The sequence below is a fragment of the Xiphias gladius genome, chromosome 1 (genome assembly GCF_016859285.1).
Source record: "Xiphias gladius isolate SHS-SW01 ecotype Sanya breed wild chromosome 1, ASM1685928v1, whole genome shotgun sequence".
Classification (NCBI taxonomy): Eukaryota; Metazoa; Chordata; class Actinopteri; order Istiophoriformes; family Xiphiidae; genus Xiphias; species Xiphias gladius.
The window spans coordinates 34,047,061-34,068,526 of NC_053400.1; the positions used below are offsets into that span (position 1 = coordinate 34,047,061).

A 21,466-nucleotide genomic window follows, 5' to 3' on the forward strand; every position below is an offset into this window, starting at 1 on the left:
TTTGAGAGCAGCGTGGTGTCGGCGGTGTCTGCGACTCGTGTAGCTTTCACATCACATGGCCGCAGCCTATTGTCCTGGACACGGTCCTGCTGCTGGTAGAGTCTGGTGCTGTGCAGAGCCTGTGTGTGTGTGTGTGTGTGTGTCCGTCCTATGCAGAGCGTGTCACGCCGCTGTCTGGTCCTCTTAGTGCTGACGACCGACAGCCGTGACGGCAGAGAGCAGCCTATTCAAAGAGCGGACAGGGAGAGGCAGCAGAGAGGGTCAACAAGGCGTTGATCTGTAGGAACACAGGTTCGGATTTTTTCACTTCTGATTTGATCCACTGCAAGGTCAACCTTTACACCGTGTGGAGAAAATGACCCAGCTCTTGTTTTCTGCTCACATCTACAGAAGTCCAGGACTGAAAAAAATGACACTGAAATCATTCAATAAAATACATAAAATAGATTCAATTTGATTTATATCTGATCAAAAAGTCTAGTTTTCATTTCCCTTTTTAATTCTTTCAGTTGCAAATTAAAACTGGAAAATAAACTCCAGCGACGGTGCACTCCAGATCATAGTCCTGCCGTATGTAAAATGAAAGCGAATGTGAAAGGAACTTGTATAAGCCAGATAGTAGCCAGGTTATTTTAAAAACATGGAGGACAACATCTGGAACAGTATTTGCAGAGACGGTAAGGTTGCGAGTTTAGTTCTGTAGATGCTTTCGGAAATCGTCGGAGCGCACACATACAGACGATATTGACGGTGTCTGGAATAAAAACAGAATTCATTTCACACGTTCACGGCATCGCTTGTTTATGTAGCGACAGGAGTGCGGTGAAACCCAGACTGTCTGACCTTTGACCCTTTTCGAGCAGAGACAATCATCAACAAGGCAGGAAGGAATAAAAAATTTTGAGGAGTAGCGTTTCTCTGATGTAGTTGTGGAAATAAAGAAATCGAAAAGTTCTGGACTTTTGGGAGACGTCTGTAATCTAATACGTCATTACCCGTGTAAGAGGAGCGAAGGGGCCGAGTGTGTGGGCAGGCGGGGGCAGACACAGCGACCCCGCGGCCTCAGACGGAGCATGTTATTTGACTTGGGGTTAGGGAAAGAGCAGCTGGTAGTTTTGTTACCCGCAGGCTCTCATTCCGCCTCCCCTGAGTTTCAGCTGCAGCTCCACCACACGATGGAGCAGCGATCGCCTCCAGGTCCCCGAGCTTGTTTCTGGCAAAAACGCGTGGATTTTCTGTTTCATCTTGAAAGGTCAGTTCATCAAAATCACAAAAACCTCCCACATTTTCTCACCTGCTCCCGGTGATGATGAGCAGCAAGTCCTCCGACCTGAACGACCACACGCGTCGCTTGTCCCCGACCTCTGGAGCGACCCGCGGGAGCCCGCCGGCAGCAGGCATGCCGTGCCATGGTCGCCACGGTAACCACAATAAACACCCAGTTAAGCCTACGGAACGGTCACGGTTCGGTTCGGTTTAGGCCCAAAAACTACCTGGCGGTTCAGGTTAAAATAAGTACTTTGTTCGGGTTAGACGACCGTGGTCGTCATGGTTACAGTAACTAACGCGTGGTGGAGGTTGCGGAGCGGTCACGGTTAAAAGACGGAACTGTGTCTCAGTGTGCTGCGGTCTGTCAACCCGTCCATCCGTCCCAGCCTCCTCCTGACATGGACTCTGCGGCTCTTTACGTCACCTGACTTCCTCCTTTGCCCCCGACATAATTACCGCGGAGGTCACTAGAGGTCGCCCCACAATAAAACCGGCTGCTGCGCGGACGACTAATTGGAAACTAATTTGAACCGTGTAAACAGTGTGATGTAGCTGCTCTCTTCAGGAACAGTGTTGTTGTGAGGAGGCAGTTAAGCATGTTGTACTTACTGAGTATGAAACTACAACAAACTGAAGGTTTTTAACTATTTTCTCTTCAGCTGTCAGACGTTTTGCTTTGCAGCAAAAGACGCTTTGTGCCTGTTGCGTGACGCCAAATTTGACTGAACCTGGAGCTTCCCAGAACATTGCGAGTCTGCGGTACGAGGTTCTTTTGTGTGTTCCTCCTGCCGTGTCCAGAGGAAGGGTAGGCTTGAAATGCACGCCTGGCAGGAATGAACGCGGCATTTTTTTTTGTTGGGTGGACGAGGGAAGTGGTGGCTGCGGGACAGCCAATTAAAGAAGTGGCTCTGATATTGTTCCTGAATTCAGGACACTGCTGGGCCCGACACAAGCCAGTTGGTGACCCCAAACGCCATCTGGTGCGTTTAACTATTTAATATCTAATTCTTTTTGCTCCACTGCACACATTTTGATCCTTGGTGAAAAGCATGTGACTGAGAGTTTACTGAAAGATTTTTCTGTTTTATTCATGTATTTCACTTCCTGGTAAATGAAAACAAATACAGTTATTATAAAATATACGGTATGTACACAAAGTGTCTGTATACTAACTCACATATGCTAAGATATTCATGAAGCTTCTGCATAAGAGAGTTAGGAAGCTAAAAGCTTTTTCTGCCTTGATGAATCGCAAAAGTAATGGACTCAAAACGTTCATTATCCCGAGAAGTAAACCTTCCCTGTTGGTGCAGAATTAGCTACCAGCTCCCGATGTTCCAGGGCTGGACGGTTTGGCACAGGAGCTGTTGAGGAACAAGACGCCCGTTTCAGATGAGACGGCTCGCGCTGTTTGCGTGCGCGGCGGTTTGACGGGTTCTGTGCCCCGGTCAGCGGTTCAACGTGCACGCAGCGTTTTAGGGTTCGACGTGGCGACGGCTGATAGAGGTGCGGGCCGATGGTGGCCTCGTTCAGAAAGGGGCGTCACTTTGCTACCCTTATACCAGAGAAGATAACACAAACCGGTGACAGAGATGCAGCAGGAAAACGGGGACTGCTGTCGGGTCCGTCGTGGCACATCGCCGATCGCGGACTCATCCCTCAAACGGACAGAAAACGGTGGAAAAGCAAAGTTCCCGCTACGCTGGATACACGTTGTGTAACGTTTCAGCTGATGCAGTGGAAAAGGGCTAAAAGACGAGAGTCTCCCATATATTGCAACAGCTCTCAACTTTTCTTTTCTCTTTAGAGTTTATGCTTCCTTTCCAGATGGAGGACAGTTGTTTCAACAAGTTTCTCCGAGAAAGTTCATTTTTAAAGGCATAAAATAAATCTCAGCAACTGGCCGAACAACCGTTGAGTCATTGGTATCGATCAACAGCCCCCACAGATATATTTGCTCTATTGGACATTATATCGACCTTTATTGTTGCTCAGAAACAGGAGGTAAATATACAACAGTTGATTGCTTATAATAGGTTCTCAGTAGAACCTCTGACCCTCTCCACTGTCCTGAAGCGTAATTTGTGCATATGAATCTCCAGTGTGTGGGCAGCTGGAGCACAGAGAAACAGACAAAAGAGCTCGGTGTGTGCGTGAAGCTGCAAACTGCAAGTCGATTGTCATATTATTTATACAGTCGGTGTGGGTGGGCAGCACAGAGCCAGAGGGCAGCATATGTTTACACTGAAGGAGAAGGAGAGAGATCCTCTGCAGCGCTCTCAAATACCGATCCTCTGCTCTCCGAATTTGAAGAAACTGAGCTGTTGCCGTCCTTTTTTTTAATGGATAACTTTGGGTCTTATTGTTGTAGTTTTTCTTTTTAACCATCCTTCTGATTGATATTGATGGGGCTACCCGACCAACAAATGGGAGATTAGTGCCTATAGCGGAGGGGGGGCACGTGCACTAGGGTTGATTTGAGTTTAGGCCTCGACATTGGGGGCATTTTGTCAGGTCGTCACCTCTCAAAGGGCTCTTGGGGGGTTATGGTTCGGTTTTCAGGTTGAGGTTAGAATTAGGTTTACTTTCCAGTTAGGATAAGTGTTGGGGTTCGGCACGTAGCTTTGATGGTTTTGTTTACGTCAGGATTAGGGAATGCATTGTGTTTTCACAGGTACAGAATTTTAAATCCCGTCTGTGTGAGAGTGCAGACGCTACGGGGGGTCTGGGGATCAAAGTCCGGTCCACATCAGGTACCGACTACATTAGGGAGTGTAGATGTATCCCGGAGCCTCCAGCCTGCAGCGGAGATGGGAGCGGGTGTGGTACAGAGGTCCGGTGAGCTCACTTCCCTCTAACTCCGCACCCCCAGATTTTTTTACTTTTCCAACTTGGAAACTTGGTCGTCTTCGGACCCGACCGACGCTGAGGACATTCATCAGACTTCATACAGCTACCTCTGCAGACACTAAAGGCCTCACACTGCTGTTTCCACATACACCTGGAAGCACACGCTGATGCGGAAAATCCAGTGGACTTCCGCTTACGTCAAGTGCAGCCGTGGGCTCCGGGATTCTTCAACCTTCGTCGTATTGCTGAAGGTGAGGAAAAATTGTATGTGGGGGACACTTCCTGACGCGTTTATGTTTCCGCGCCACGGAGATCAGGGTAAAAATGGGGCAGATTAATGACTATTCAGGGAGGAATATCGGACGGTTTTTAGTTTTTGCCAACCTGAAGTCTGGCAGGTGCATCAGAGGGCAGCACGGCTCGGATCAGTGTGCAAAAGCTGCCTCCCATTGTCTCGCTTAGTGTTGACATATTTACTCCTGACGTCTCCGTACTGGAACTGAACTGGACGGTTCACTTTTCTAGCAAAAGGGCAAGTCGAAGAAGCAGATCAGACAGAGAGTCTGCAGAGTTCAGACTTCCCTGGAAATCAGGAGGAGGAGGGAGGATCAGCAGGTGCGAGGGGGGAAACCAGACTCCTCACCCCTGCCCTCCCTGTCCGCTGACACCCCTCCCACACACAGCCCACCGGACCCTACATGTTGAGGAAACTCAAGCTTTTGTCTTTTAACCCCCCCCGGTGTTGTTAATGTGTTACCAGCCTGCAGTAACACGCTGTGGGCCAGTAAACCTGACCTCTGACCCCATAACAAGGAGCAAAGTGTTGGTGTTAAATAGTCAAGTCGTCTGGAGGACGGTCACCTGATCCTCTCACACCAACCTACCTGGCAGCCAGAGGAGACAAATGAACAAATGAAAGATGTTGTTTTTCTCTGAGTCAACTGGAGGAAGTGTTGTTGACCTGTCGACCTCTGTTTGTTAAAACAACTGGTTTTATCCCAGAGGAGGAATAAAAGTTCCCCCAGAATCAGTGCTTCAGTTTCTCTTTCTCTTTCTGGAATATTAGAGAAATTAAAGATACAAGCAGCGTTACTTTGTTAAGCACAGAAGCTGTGTCACAGCCTCCTGGGAGCTGTAGTTGTTGAATGCTAAGACTCATGGGACTTGTTGTTGGTTGTTGTATCAAAATATTTTTTTAATATCTTTGTTAAAGGACCATATCTGTCTCTTTTTGTTTGCGTTTCAGCTCTAAACTACTAAAACTACTAGCTTTACATTTTCGTGAAAAAGGCGTCTTATGTCTGCTACGCCGTTAGAGATGTTTTGTGTTTCTCGGTTTTCCTCTGACCGTCCCAGACAGCAGCTGGTTTCCGTTCATTTGCACAGCGTGAACGTGTCGTTCAAGTTGCGAAACGTTGATGCTGAATGTGAGGAATAAAAGACAGTTAGCTAAGTGGTTGCACGGTGACACAATTTTCATAATTCTGCCTCTGTCCTCCACCACAGCGGATTTGAGACAAAGCCGTCGAGATGTGACCGAAGTGTCGACTTTCAGCTTTAATTCAAGGGGTTTATCAAAAATATCACATTAACCGTTGAGGATTTACAGCCGTTTTTATACAGTTTATCGGGCTTTCATACACACGCAGTTCTTGTTGGTAGGAGGCCTTAAGTGTTGGTTCGGGTCTGCACGTGGGATTTGCTGACGATAAGACAAATAGAATAGCCTTATGCTTTAAAAATTGATGATTTGAGGCGCTGAAGTCTGACTGTCCGCGTAGCGGTAGATACTTATCTTAGAATATGGACATAAAACCACCATATCAAATTTCTAGTCTTCAGAGAGAACGATCAAAGAAACACTATCTGGCCGAGGCTAATGGAACAGAGACTATCTTAAAAAGCGAGTGGAATAGAGGATATGCCTGATATTGTTCCTCTAAACAGCAACTGCAACAAGATATTTGTATCAGTGATCTGCTCTTTTTATATATCGGCCATATGTCACTGAAAATAACCTCCTGGGAAAGAAAAGTGAGGATCCAGATAGAACTTGCCCAGAGCTCTGCTCGCAGTTTACATTACACAAGGCGATTACGGACGTTCCTGGTGTTGCTCATGTGCGGTGTAGAGTTTCCCCTGAGGACACGACTTGAGGTGGAGGGTGTGTGTTGTTTGCAGAGAAGAGATAAGAGCTGCGGAGGTGCAGTCCCAGCCTCCCCGCCTCCTTGCTGATCCACTCCACTGGTCTCGGTCTCTTTAACGAAGCATCCGTCAGCGGAGCTTCGGTAGCTCAGGCATGCGGCGTGCCGCGACTGGTTCCCAGCCCAGTAATGCCAGACGCGGTTGGTCTCTGCTCTGTGTAATAACAGTTGTTTTTTTTGTTTTTTTGCTCCCTCAAGATACATTTGTTAATATGGAAGTTCATGCCTCCAGGCTCACAAAAGAATCTGCACGCAAATACCTGCACGCTGACTGCGGGTGCCGCAGGAGTGTTTGCTTAAAAGCCTCCACGTCAGGTCAAGAATCGTGCGAGTCACAGCAGGAGCAGAAACTCAACTCCCAGAGCCGGTTTCCTGTGCAGGCAATAGATCAAACCAGGAGCAGGCCTGGTGTAAAAGCGTCACACTAACTGTTGGAAGTCAAATGAGATGAATTTCAGAAGAAGATCTTCATGAGAACCAAACAAACAGGATCAGCACTTGGACAGGAAAGTGGTGCAGGGTTTTGTTTTGGGGGAAAACAGTGCAAACCTGAGCTCTCACAACTGCAATGATGTGTTCTGCCTTTTTGTTTTTTTTACACGTGTGATGTTGTCCTCAGACCCAGATTCACGGGGAGTTCATGGCGGAGGCGACTCTCACACAGGATGTTACGCATGCAACCATAGTTATCAGTCTTGTTCACATCCCCGGAGTTTGTCTCGAGCATCATAATATCCAGGACTGCCACTGAACTGAGCTCATGAAAATTTTAGAATCAGCTGCATCCCATTCTCCTCCTGGCTCCCGCACGCTGGCTGGTCTTCGCTGAATTAGACCGAATAATCAGCGTGTCTCCATCTTAGGGCATTCACGTAAATTCCTACCTGTGACGTGGGAGGTTCAATTCAAACCCTCGTTTAACCCTGGAGCCAGTTCAAGACCACGGCTCTACGGACCGGAGATGCAATCGAGGTCCGAGCCAGGACGTGCCGACCTATGAAGCGAACTTGGTTCGATTTCTGCTTGTCTGCAGTGAAGACACGTGTCATGTGTTGCCCTGTAGAGGGAGAATCTAAAGACGGTTGCTTGCTTGCTTGCTTATTTTTCCCCGGAGATGCTACCATCAATAAAACGTTGATCGTTGCTTATTTGGTCACAGATATTGTGTTTATGAAGAAACACGTTCTGAAACCAGTCGCTTCAAAGTGAGACCGCGTAGCTACTGAAAGCAGAGAAAACACAATCATCCTCTCGGAGCACAAGTTGAACCCATCGGCAATAAGACACACCTCTGTTGGGGGTTTCGCTGCTACAGCCATGCAGGGTTTGAAGGATGGATGATGGGTCCTGCTCAGACGACATCTTTGTGGCCCGGTAGCTGGCACTGACCGGACTGGTTCCGAGCACTGGGTATCACTGATCTTCACTATCGGTGACAAGAATCCACAACACCAACAGGCAGTGTTATAACAATTCAGCTCATACTGAACAGATGGAAACATTCAGTCGGATTCAGCCAACGTTACACAGGCTTTCTTTAGTTCTGTCAGGAAAGAAACATTCCTAGAACGAGCGCAGACCTTAGGAAATAACGGGACACGGTCCAGAGCCGGTCATGACGTTACTGACCAGCAGCAGGTGAATTCACAGTGAACAAGGCTGTGCAAAAAAGTTCTATCAAACTTGATCAAAACAGCTTGGCCTCCTGCAGAGCCGAATCCACATGCCCCCCTTTTTTTTTTCTTTCTTTTTTTTTGTCTCAGACTTTGAATTCCACAGCTTTAAAAAAAAAAAGCCACAAAGCTCCTCTTTTATTCCTGACAGCATGTAAGGTGACACCGTTCCTTTCTCCCTCTTACTTCTCCTCTTTCCACCTTTCTCCTCCCATCTGTCAGACGGAGCTGAACTGGTTTCAGTAAAAGACCCGGGAGGAGAGGGAGGAGAGGGGGCTGAAATCAGAGCCGTTCCCTTGGAGATGAGCCGATTTATGGTGTGTTTGTGCACAGGGAGGAGGAGGAGGAGGAGCAGTGGGAGGAGAGCAGCAGAGAGAAGGAAAGGAGGGCATGAAGCAGTGACAGAGGTTGAAGAATTGGGACAAAAGTCTGCTGAGAGGGAGAAAGGAGCTCTGCAGTTTGGCGTCGGAGCCGGAGAGCTCTGAATGGGGAGGATTAGGAGAAGGAGGGGATGAGGAGGCCGGCTGGGCTCGCTCCGCGCACCTGAACTTGGACTTGCGAGCACATGTTTAGGTCACACTGAGCGCAGGAAAGGAAATATCCAGGTAGGACGACAGGGCAAAGGTCGCGCCTGCTGCTTATCGCGTGGGGCTCGTCTCTGCAGCCGTCGTCGTGTTAGTCCGTCTGATTTAGGAAACGGAGGAAGTGGAGATAAAAGCTGTAGGAGAGGAAGAAACGCACTGTAATGCTGTGTGTGAGAGTGTGTGTGCGTGTGTGTGGGAGCCATGGAGCTATATTCTAGCATGTCCTCAGTCTTTGTCCATTCAGTGCCGTGAGCGGAGCGTCTGTAGTAGAGACTAAATCCACCTCTGTTCGACTCTGTTGTTCTTTCAGCTTCTCCTCTCGTTGCTCTTCTGTCTGTTGATCCGTCAAAGCTTTTTTTTTTTTCATCATCTCTCACGCGACCGCTGACTTTAGTATGTTTGCCTTTGACATGTTGTTAGGAGGCATCGTTACACCTGCCTTCTTCAGTGTGCCGTAGGAGTGTACCACCTCCGGTGGTTTCCCATCCACACAGATCGCTTTTGCTTCAGTTTGTTCGGGTTTTGAGATTTCTGTCTCTGAGATTCAATACAATGGAGGTGAATGGAACTGAGTCGGTGGGGGAAAAAAAATTAAAAAACTCAGCAGTTAGATGTCTTGGTGGAAACATTGTCCACGTGACTCTGTGTAGTCCACAAACCTCAGTGTGTCATTGTGGGCAGTTTGCATGCGAACTATTCTGGTAGAAAGCGGCTCCAGTTGAAACTCAAGAATTTTTCAAGTTATCTCAAAAGCTCGGCACTCCTCCACCCCTGCAACAGAAGCTACATGAACTTCTCAAATATCCCTGCATGTGCTCAGTGTACTGCACTGTTCTTGTGTAGCGTTGAAATGACCGTTTCCCTTTATTAAGCGTAGGCCACTATCCCTGTGGTCCACATATACCAGAAATAATGACATAAAATATATACAAAATGATATTAGCTACATAAATTCCCCACAAAAGCCAGGTCAGTAGAACAACGATAACCTGTTGTCTCAGACAAAACGACGAACCCCGTGGCGCCGTGACATAACACCATGAACGACAACAGCAACGTGTTTAAGTTACATTCTGGTTTCCATAAGCCTCTTAAAGTAGTCTCAGAATTCACATTACGCATACAGTCTGGAGGGATTACTCCACAATCCCATGGTTTTGTATATGAATGATGCTCTTGGGTATTTTGAGATAAAGAAGCACGACGTGACCATTGCAGACACTTAACGCTCTCAGTCGTCAGTTAATCACTGCTACAAGGCCTCGTTTCGACTGAATAATAAAAACTATTATACCACACACTATACCCACACTGCATGTTATATATGCCTTAACAACATGGTAATAACGAGTTACACTCTGTTTAAAAATAGAACCTGCACGATCCCACGACGATAACACTGATAATGTAAAAACCTGTGAGTTGTATAGAGTGTAAAATGAGAAATGTGGCCTGGTTCATCCGTGAGAGAGAGACAGAGACAGAGAGACAGACAGAGACACAGAGAGAGAGAGAGAGAGAGAGAGACAGAGAGAGAGAGAGAGACACAGAGAGAGAGAGAGAGAGAGACAGGGAGAGAGAGAGAGAGAGAGAGACAGAGAGAGACAGAGAGAGAGAGAGAGAGAGAGACAGGAGAGAGAGAGAGAGAGAGAGAGAGGGAGAGCAGTGTATCATTATGAATTCCTGCCTGTATCTGTGGGACTGCAGGGAAATGAAATGAAAAGGTCATCCCTGGTCACAAAACCCAGTAATCCCACCTCACTCTGATAAATCACAAAGAAACGCACTCGACCTCACAGGGCAGGCCAGCGCGCTGACGATACAGCAGATTAAGTCCAGCACGCCTCTGTGACCCGAAGAAATCAAATTAAAATCAGAACAGGGGAGAATGAACCTTACCGTCCATTTATTAGAGGAAGTCTCTGTCGGAACAAAGAGCACAAGTGAGGACAGGGAGGAAATGTCGGACCGTGAGAGTGAATGATAAGATGAGTTAGATTTGACTTGTGAATCCGTGTGAGGAGACACAGTGAGTAAGGTCTGTACCACAGGCGGAGTAATCTGCCAGGGAGGGTCCGCTAGCAGCTCCCCGAGGCTTCACTCAGGTGTTACCTTGAGCTAAATGCTAACGTCGGCCTGCCAATATGCTCACAATGAAAAAGCTGGTACACTGAAGTTTAGCGGGTATAATGTTTACCACGTTCACCACCATCTCAATGTAGCATGTTAGCACGCTAACATTGGCTAATTAGCAGTGAACACAAAGTACAGCTGAGGCTGATGGGAATGTGATTAGTCTGACAGATACTTGGTCATAAACGGAAGTATTGGACAGCATGAAATGTTGTCTTGAGGATGGCGCTGGACAAAAGGTCAGGGAATCAAAGTGATTACAGTTCATTCTCTGGGGAAACGCGAACATCTGAACCTAATTTCATGTCAATCCACCCAACAGTTGTCCAAATAGTTCCCTAAAATCAAAAAAGTCAACCTCATGTTGACCCCAGAAGAAAAGTCAGAGGATCATTAAAGTCAGTAGGATTTATCATCTGGGGACCATGAATGTCTGTACAAAATGCCATGGCGATCCATCCAGTACTTGTTGAGACGTTTCAGTCTGGACCAGACCACAAAGTGGTGGAACGACAGACAGACGCAGACCAACATTGGCATATTGCACCATCCCAGTAGCGTGGCTAAAAATGAGCTGCTGGGTCCCTGTTTACCCCCCAGCTTTTCCATGCTTTCTCTGCTAGAAGTCTAGCAAGCCCCAGATTTCCTGTCTTTATTTCATTAAATTAAATGTTATATTCAATACGTTTTGTAGTAAAAGCAATATGTAACATAAATGCACAAAACTGACATTATGAACGTCTCAAGGTCCTGTTTAAAACAACAGGACCCACCTAAAGACTCGTATCATGACCGTTGACACTTAATTCTTCATCTTGGAAACACTGGTGTGAAATAGTTTTTTGTTTTTTTTCTGAGCAGATATTTCTTGATCTGATTCTTTATTTTATTTTGACAAGTTTCTTTTTCAGGCACTTTTATGATAAAGCAGCATAAAACATTAAAGCATTTAAGATGAAGAAAGTTTTTATGAAAAAAAAAAAGATGTTTTAAAAACTGAAATTGCATCAGCACTGATATTGTAGCATTTCGAATGTTATCCAGCAGTTACTGCACACGTATGCGTGGTTGATCTGCATGAGCTCGTTCTTATTTCCCCCCGGTGCTAGGCAACAATACAGTATTATCATCTATCAGGTTTTAGTCCAATGATTTGAGAAGAAAAGCTGCCGCCGAGCTCCGATGTTGGTCGGGGGGAAAGAAGGGCGGCAGCGAGCCTTCGACGAGAGCAGGGTCACGAAGCCGCTGGCGAGGAGGGAACGATAGGGCAGGACGGTGCTGAAACGTGAGAAATAGTGATGCCGAAGGGCAGAGGATGGAGAACAGCCTGTTTTTCACACGCCGGCAGTGGGGTTTACACCGACACCACACAGATACCGAACCCCAGACTGGTGAGAGAAGGGACAGATCCCGAAGTTTACAGTCCGGGTTTGTCTGGATGAAGCGCTTCGTCCTGAGCCACGTAGACAATAATCATATCGGTGTCCTGACTGCCTCGGTGCCCGCGATGAGGCCCACTCACGATCATGGAGTTTAACAGCTGATGGTTGTAGGGTGTGTTCTAATAGTTTCGATCTGTCAGATGTTGGTTATAATGTTTGATACCAGTGGCTGGTTTACTGATTGATTAACTATTATGCACATGCCGATTAGCAGCTGTCCGCCTGCCTGTATTTACTTGAATGTGTAATGTAACTGAATGCGTGCGTGAACGTGTTGAAAGTGAATTTGTATTTTGACTGAAAACTTTCAAGATGGCTGAACGTCGAAAACACAGATTCATCCTCCTGTAGCTGGTCCCAAATGAATACTGGACTTGAGCAGGGAGGCAGGGAGGCTTTTTTTTTGGGGGGGAATCTAGAAAAGAGTTTGAGTCTGATGAAACACACAGAGTCGACCCCCCCCGCTCGTTGTTAGCTAGTTGCAGAGAACGTCCCTACTGTCTCCAGCAATCAACTTCACACCACCAACGCCAGACGAAACTTTGATCCGCGTCCAGTCTGAGCACGGGCTCGGGCTGCTTTCCAAAACGACGTCAGCACCACCACAAATCAAGTGTGTGCACATACCGCACACGTCAACGATAAAATGTGAACCGCCAGTCCAGCTAGAAGGATTCCTCTAGGTCTAACCTCGCTCATAGGCAGCTCCTTGCATCAGTCTTGGGAAGCTGAGATGTGATGCTGGAGTTTTCTGTCCGTATTTTAAGACAAATCAGCATCTACTAGTACACTGGAAAAACAAAAGGCAGATCATTTTGTGAGCACTCAAAAGCTCCAGCTCCCATGAGGTTTCAGCAACAGGCCTCATGTTAATGTACTTGCTGAGCGCTAACCTAATAATAACTGTTTGCTTGACGGTTCAATGATGAGATGTTTGAGTTTTACGGAAAAACTCCTAACAAGCTTCTGCTTTTTCAGGAGAAAATTTAGAAAGAAAGCGTTTGTGGCACCAGCCGCTGCCTGGCTGAGGCCGAGTGGAACGGGGGCCGTAGCCTTGAAACGCAGGCATGAGTTGATCTTCCTGTGAACTGCCTGCGTGTTCCGAGAAATGGAAGGCGAATTTGTTTTCGGCCTGTCAGTGGAACAAACACCATTAAAACAGAAAAGCACTAATAGACACTCTCCCGCTAGGCATAGAAACAGCTTCATTTAAATGATCAGACGCTGAGAGGGATAATTAGATTACTGTATATAAACACAGTGTGTGACAGCAGCGGTGTGTCCTGCCTGCGTGAATGTTGTTTACAGCGGATCTCTGTTCATTTCAGGCGACTTCTGTGCTCAACAGCATCCGTGGCGGCGTGTATTCTCTCAAACGCGCGCAGACTTACTTCTCTCCCAGCAAATCACAAGTGTGTGTCAGCGTCAAGGAGCCAGTTTTCTCCAGGTCTCGTGTCAGCGTGTGAGCGTGTTCAGGTCAGTGAGGTCAACAGACAGTGTGAGTGGAGTTGATTACCCGTCTCCACTCTTATCTCCGTCCTCTAATGCAGCCTGCTGATTATTCCCTTAATCAGGAATATCCCCTCTGTGATTAGCTTGATGCTAAAAAGCCCTTCAGTCTGAACACGGAAACGGCCCCTGGACCAAAGCGCTGCTTTCAGCTCTTAATTGCATTATCATACTCTGTTTCCCCTGCAGCATCGACCGACGGGATTCGCTGAGAGGACAAGACTCTCTGAGCTACAACTCAGGAGTCGGGGAAATCGTCTGTTTATCGGGATTTTGTCTCCGTTTTCCTTTTCACCGTCTGTCTGCCAAAGCTAGTTTTGCGCTAAGCTCATCCCGAAAGCCGCGCAGAGAATGTGATGGAAACCCGACGTTTGCGTTGGTTTCACGCGTTGATGCGAGGAGGGCTCCAGTCTCCCCACGGCTCCGCTCAGACCCGATGGTTTCCTCCCTTCCTTCCTCGTGTGCTTCAGTGTTTATTCGCTGAGTCTTTGGCCCGTACGGGGTCCTGCCGTTTGCCTGGAACAGTTGTGAGGATGTCCCCAGCCGTCGAAGCCTACCGACTAGGGTGATCCTCCGACCTCTCCCCCGGGGTTCGCCGGTAAAGCAAGGCAATTCGAAGCTCTTTACATAAGACATAACGGCATTAAGGAAAGATATTTAAAAAAGAATAAAAAAATCGTAGAAATCAGCTTAAATAGAACAAGACAGATTAAACGGGAGAATAAAAATTACAGTGCAGCTACAGTTCAGTACAAGATAAGGATAAATAGTTTAACGTAATAAAACGCAGCGGTCAACAGAAAAGTTTTAAGCCCTGATTTAAAAGAGCAGAGTCGTCGAAGGCCTGCGGTTCTGCAGGAGCTTGTTCAGACACGTGCAGCGTAAAAACGAAATGTTTCGACTCCGCGGGGACAGCGAGCAGACCTTGTCCCAGACCGTCGGAGAGGTCTGGGCGGTTCACAATGGAGCACCGGGTCAAAGTTTTCCAACATGAGCTGGCTCAGGAGGTCGTACGGATTTTCATGGCTCCCAGACGATGCATCCCGATGACTCTGGTGGTCACCTGGCTCCAATCCTGGAGTAAATATTTGCAACCTAAAATGGTCTCAACTCTCCGTGGATTATAGAGCCGCAGCCTCATTTCAGAAAACTGTGATTAATTTGTGGCAGAATGGAATAAGTGATGACTCTGGGGTCAGTAAATAAGTCACAGAATAACTCTCTCCGAAGAACATTTAGAAAGTGGCTGAGCGTTCGCTTTCTGTGGTCGGTGGGTTATTCTTTAATTTACAGCCATTAGGCCCGGTTATTCGTTGTGCCCCGACCCCGGCGTCGCCCACGCAGCCTCCGTCGTCCCTCCAGTGCTGTTCTCAGCTCCGATTAGACGACCTGCAATCTGCCGCAGTCCTCCGGCACTTCCTCCTCAAATCGCCGGCCAAGCCTTTTGTTTTTACGGCTACAATTAGAGCCCAGGAGTGTAAGCGTTTTGTGCAGCTCCTGCAGAATCAACAAAAGCCGCCTATTAAACTCCTCTTTAGTGGCACTGTCCCTCACTTTTATATCTTCGCCGGATTTATGAGCGTTAGAGACTGGAAGGCCAATACACCTCCAAATCCCACAACTCAACCTGGACTTTATTTACTTCCTCGTCTCTCCATTCTTTTCTCCTCTCTTTTATTGTTTAAATCTTCCTTTTTTTGTCTCCTTCTTCCTCTCCTCTCCTTTAACTTCTTTCCTTCGCTCCTCCTTATCTCTTCTTTCAGAGGCCTTTCCTTCTTCTTTTTCCCCACTCTCATTTTCTTTTCTTTCCTTTCCTTATCTTTCTTTCCCTCTCCCCTCCTCTCCTTCCCAAGTGTTTCCATATCTCTGCCTTCTACCTCCTCTCCTCTTCCTCTCACTTATCTTCATCCTCCTTCTGTTTGCTCTCTCCATCTCTCCTCTCGCTTCTATTACATCAGCCTCACTAATTAGCTCATAAATCATCTCTGTACTTGGAAAGTCTCAACGTCTGGTAGAGTGTTGGTGGATTTCTGCACACTTGGACCCACATTTACGGCAGGTGATTGTAGGGTTTTTAACACTGGACCTCAGTGTGTAGGGCTGTAGCTAACTAAAAAAGTGCATTCAGTTATATAGAAGTTTCTGCAAATAATCAACCTGTTGTTTTCTTCTTCTCTCTGAATTTCTGGCCGCAGAGCAATGCACGGGTGTAGCGTAGACCACGAAGTTCCACAGTTTGTCTTGAAAGTCACAGAAAGGTCAAAGCTTTTCGAAAGGTTAATTTCGAGCATCTTTCAGGCCTGATCTGTATTTTTTTAACACCTGACTTTCTGGTAAATTTCCATAATGATCTTAGCGAGAAATGTCATACATGTTTCAGCTGATCATCGTTGAAAGTGTCGGCCCGTTTACAAAGAATCGCTAATGTAAACCCGGAGAACGTAACTCGAGCTAAACTGTGCTCTCCGTATTAAAAGACCTGTCGATCATTTTGGCTGTAACTCACCTACTTTGGGTGCATAAGTGTGACTTTAAAGACGGTCTGTGCCAACCGTTTTTCCAGAGCAGACCAAAGCTTCTCACTGTAAATCGCGTCAAAGTTCCTCTGCCGCTCTAAGAACGTCACTTAACTGAACTTAGTTTGAACAGTTAGTTCAGGCGTCTTCTGAGTGTTGACAGCTAGAAACCAGCTGAGCTAAGTGAACTTAAGAAAACAGGTTCGATGAACTTCAGAGATTAGCATAAATCAACAACTGTTCAGTCGCTGACAAACGTTACAGACAGATTTGTTTTTCATTTACATTTTCACAGTTTTAAGAGCCAGCTCCTCGTTTGACATGAATAATTTACAGCTGCGGCTGCTGTTGTACCAGAGTCAGCGCGAACGTGTGAGGCTGCTCCCAGTGACTGAATTCAACTGTTTTCATTATTATGAGAAAAACAAACATGACTTAATTTAACATGTATTGACACACAGCGGCGTACAATGAATATTTTATTCACACAACAAAACAGAGGGGTCTCGGGAGATTTTTCACTCATGCTGGGAAGTCTGATAATATGCTAATGATTTTCATTTTTTTTTTTTTTTAGAAAACCTAATTTGATTAGTTGAGTGAACTCTCAGCAGGTCAACTATTCAACACATCATGTCCGGTCAAAAGACTTAGTCACAGAAGCTCATGTTTATAAGTTCTGAGGTACGAACATAAAACCCGGAAAATTTAACTTGAATTAACTTGATATTAATAAAACTTATATATATCTGTATTAAATTGATGAGTTTATTACGAACACCTGGGTAAAACTAATGCAGTCTATTATAACAGTCCCATAATAAGGTGGATAGTGGAACTAATAAGGTGTTGATTCTACTGTCTGATCATTTTGGCGGCTGTAGGTTGTAATGCTGCTGAATTGTATCGTGTTAAACTGACAGGTGTTTCTGTTGTTTTGTCCACCCCAATTGCATCAGTGAAGGCAGGCGGAATAACAGAAGCACATCTCTGTATGGGGCAGCACGGTTGCGCAGCCTCCAGAAGGATCACGCAGTTAAATCGTCTCCGCACCAACAACGTTTCAATGCGATCTGAACTTTAGAACCTTCGCGAAGGAGGATTAATTACAGGACTGTATTAGTTTTAGCTGGCTGTACCTAATAAACTGACTACTGGGTGTGGATCTCTAACATTTAAAGGAAGAAATCTGTCAAAGGGGGAGGCAGAGGCCAGTTTCAATGCAACAACAAAAACATTTGAAGGACGCGGCCGCAATCAAGGACGTGTTAATAAAATTTAAACCACAGCTTTGAGCAAAATGCTCTGAAACTTCAACCATTTGTCCGTCAGCTGCTTTTGGGGTGAAAAGTCATTACGGAGAAGACAGGAAATAAAGCAAAATGAATACAAAGGAGACTAAAAGGCTTAATATCACGCAAGCAGCTGCACTGTTCAGAAGACCCTTTAAAGCTAAGCCGTTCCTAGATCGGTAATGGGGTCACGAGGGTGTCTACAGGGATGTTCCTCTGGGAGCAGGAACGTGCTCGGTAAATTTCACATCCGTCTTTCCATGAAATGGTGGGATTTGTTCTGTTCGAGTGGAGAATGGGTCGTGTTGGTGGAGCCAGACGGAGGCCGAGGTTTACCCTTCGGTGACCACCAATATCCAGAACACACGTCGCATTTAGTTTCATCCGGTAGTTGAGTGGTAGTTGTGGTGGAGCGGCGGACCACGCGGCGGTTTTCTGCACCCAGGAACGTCACATGGTGATGGTGGAAGGGGGAAGATCTGAGGTTGGTGTCTTTCTTTTTTGCCTCAGCTGCTCCCACCGTTCAGAGACGTTTCTTGAGCGGCTGTTTGGGGGGGGGGCACCGTCCAGGAAGCTTGTGCGTCCATCGTAGCTGCGTTCTCTGTGGTTCAGCACGAAGCCGACCCACCTGCTGAGGAGAGAAACGAGCCACGGTGGCAGAAGGTCCCGACAGAGACGTATGGAGCAGCACCGTGTCCTCAGTGGAGGCACAGGACGCTCACGTTTATCCTGCGGCTGATGACTGACAAGTTAGAAAAGCATTTGTTTCTTAAGAATGGTTGAGGTGATGCTCTCAAGTCAGCCGCTCCAATATGCTCTTTATTTCGCTTGAAGTGTTTCTCTTTTTTTAAGCCAGAGGGGCAGAGAGCCAAGGTCTCCCTCCTGACTGAAGTCTCACCTCTCTGTCCTTTATCTTGTCTTTGGAGAGGCTTTATTTAAACTCTGAAGGATGACGGTGTTTTGTCTCTTTCTTTTGCTGCGTTTTTCCATCAGTTATATGCACTTCACTGTGTCCTCCAGCTACTCTTAAAAATAATACACACACCATTCTAAAGTTTAGCCAATATTTCTCCAATACACAAGGCCAGTCAGTAGAAATCATCACAATCATGAATCATCGGGACATGATCTGCTTTTAGTCCGTCTCTGTCTCTGTCTCTTTCTTTTTTTTACAATTATTAGTGCATTGAAACTTACGTGAGTAAGGCTGTACTTTACGAGTCCAACGTTTCTTAATAATTTCCCGAGAACTTTCCTGAAAAGAACTAGATAATCCGGTATTGATTGAAAATGAAACACTGCCGACGTAGGGTCCAGTTGGTACATTTCCAGTCAGCTCATTCCAGTGGATTACACGGTAGCCCAGAGAGAGTGCGTTTGTCGGAGCACAGCAGGTCGGCGGAACACGCAAAAAGTGCGGAGTTTGTCTGCAGGAAAGTCGTCAGCTCTACATACGTGATGAATAAAGTTGACGACGACATGATATAATAATGTCATGAACTAACATGCACTTGGGTTTAAATGGAGCAGGAAACAAGTCAGCAAAACTAACAACTAACTAAACTCAAATACCTGTCCGTCTATTTTCTCTGTAATTAAAGCCAGTTTACATAGTTTTCTCCAGGAAAGTTCCTAGAAAATTCTGAACATGTCAAATACATTATTACCGAAGAATCTATATTGGTTTGGTTTGGCAGCTGTTCTGAAGCTTTTGATCGCTAAACAAAATCTTCCTCAGCGGATGGGATTTACTTAGTTGTCGTGAAATAATGTCTGATCAAGAACGAACTTTTAGTCTCCGTTTTTGAGTCAGCATGGACCAGAAGTCCTCACGGCGCTCAGAAAAATGGAAATCTGAACATCTACAGTTCCATGACAACTGGGTAAACTCATGTGATATGGTTGAAAACTAAATGGACCTTGTGGTGAGGGGAGACTTTTTTTAAAATCAACTTCTATTTCCAAGGTCGAGATGAACAGTGGATCTCAAAAAATAAAAAAAACCACAATATTTCAGACGTGACAGGCTGAGTTGATGGATTGGTCAGAACAAATTAGCACAAATTCTAAACATGTACTTATCAATTGAGTTTATTCTTAAAAAAAATACACCATACACATTTTCGTATGGTGAATTTTCAAATCACGATTGAATGTGTGGTACGCATGAGATACCGGAAAATCACATCCCTGTGTCATGAATTTATTGGTGATAACTGGGCTGAACATTTTGACACGAGGTGCTTTTGAAAGGGGAAGTGTCAGCAGGACATGATGTGTTTTTTAAATATATATCACACGGCTTCACTGTGTCCTCCAGCTCTTAAAAATGAGACACACACCATCTAAAGTTTATCCAGTATTTCTCCAATACACAAGGCCAGTCAGTAGAAATCATCACAGTCATGAATCATCGGGACATGATCTGCTTTTAGTCCGTCTCCGTCGCTGTCTTTCTTTTTCTTTTTTTTAAATTTATTATTGCATTGACATTTTTCCCGTTTTGTGAATCCTGCATTAATCTTCAACATTTGTCAGAGTTTTGTTCCTCCTCCGCTGCTTTGTCCTCAGACTGAAATGTGCCAGTCCCGTATTTATCCAACACAAACCAAATGTGGATTCAGCTTAAAGTTTCCTTCTTCCTGCCATAAACTCAGACTCTGGTGTTTCCTGTTGGCGGCATTTTCTGGTCTTGTTTCCTTTGGGCTTCTGTCTAATTAAAGTGGGATTAGAACATCACATTTTGAAACAAAGAGAGACGTCCCGCTCTAATCAGGCTCAGCACAAAGAGGGAGACCAGCACGGAGGCGGACTGACGGTGGGAGGGTTTAGTTACAGCTTGTTCAGGATTTTCTCCTTTTCAGGTTTTCCATGTTTCCATGATACAAATGTGACATTTGTTGATTCCTTCTTTCGGTTCAGTTCAGCCTCATTAGACTGAAACAATCCAGGATCATTTGATCTCATCACTTTAAAAAAAATGGCATCGACGCGTCGTTGCTTGCTTCCTCGTCACTACGGTGACATTTACTTTATTTAACTGCAGATGTTTTTAGTTTTATCATGTGGACAAACAAGCAGAGCAAAAAGAAAAAGGCTTGTGGAGTCTGAACCGATTTTTGGTTACTGAGCAAATACCTGCAAAACTAACGTCTTTCCCATCAGCCCCAGCTGCAAGCCTTTGTGTTTAATGCTACTTAGCTAACGTTAGCATGCTAGCAGGCTAAACTAAGAGGGTTCATTTTATACGTTGTATACCTGTCACTGTGAGCACGTTAGCATGCTGACGCTCACATTCAGCCTGACGGAGACTTCAAGTCTTGTTTTAAAATTTATATCTGCACGTTTCTTCAGGTACATTTACCTAGACCCGGTCTAGATCTGTTTCTAGACCGAGTCCAGCGAAGACCGCTAACCCACATGCTTGCAATCAATTCATAATGGACCTGGGTCCCACTTTTGGACCACAGCTCACGGTACTAGAATACAGAAGAATGACGAGAACGTTCTGGATTTTTTTTTCCAGCGTGGTGATCTGAGATCCAGTGGAATCTAAACTTAATGGTCTCTTCCTGTCTCTCCTCCTCAGATGAAAGGATGCTGCAGGGATCTGACGAGGGTCTGAGTCCTACCTGAACCCCTCCCCTTCCCCCCTCCTCTCCCCGGACCCCTGACCTCCGACCCTCAGAGCCCTCCGTGCCGCCGTCCCACCATGAACCTGCTGTGTCGCGGACGCCTGAAGCTTCTGGTGGCGTCTCTCACGGCCGTCGTCCTGCTCACCTGGCTCTACCTGCTGGCTGGAAACCTGGAGAGTGAGTACGAGCGGAGTCAGAGAAACTGTAACGGCACGTGCACATTAGAGGGAAACGTTCTCCCAAATCGAGTTCTGCCAAACATTTTTCATTAATCAGTGCAATCTGAGAATGTTCACTGTGTAATTTTCATGGAAAATGGCTTTTCAACGTCAGAAGCTGACTTATAATTAGAGGCTAGA

General features: G+C 46.1%; 1 protein-coding gene across 1 annotated transcript in view; it reads left to right on the plus strand.

The window, feature by feature from the left end:
- large2 (LARGE xylosyl- and glucuronyltransferase 2) overlaps nt 1–21,466 on the plus strand; it is an 86,209-nt gene that overhangs the window by 39,910 nt on the left and 24,833 nt on the right. Inside the window, exon 3 of the mRNA XM_040138905.1 lies at nt 21,062–21,284. Coding sequence (XP_039994839.1) covers nt 21,185–21,284 — 100 coding nt within the window. The 5' untranslated portion in view covers nt 21,062–21,184. The remainder of the gene's footprint in view (nt 1–21,061; nt 21,285–21,466) is intronic.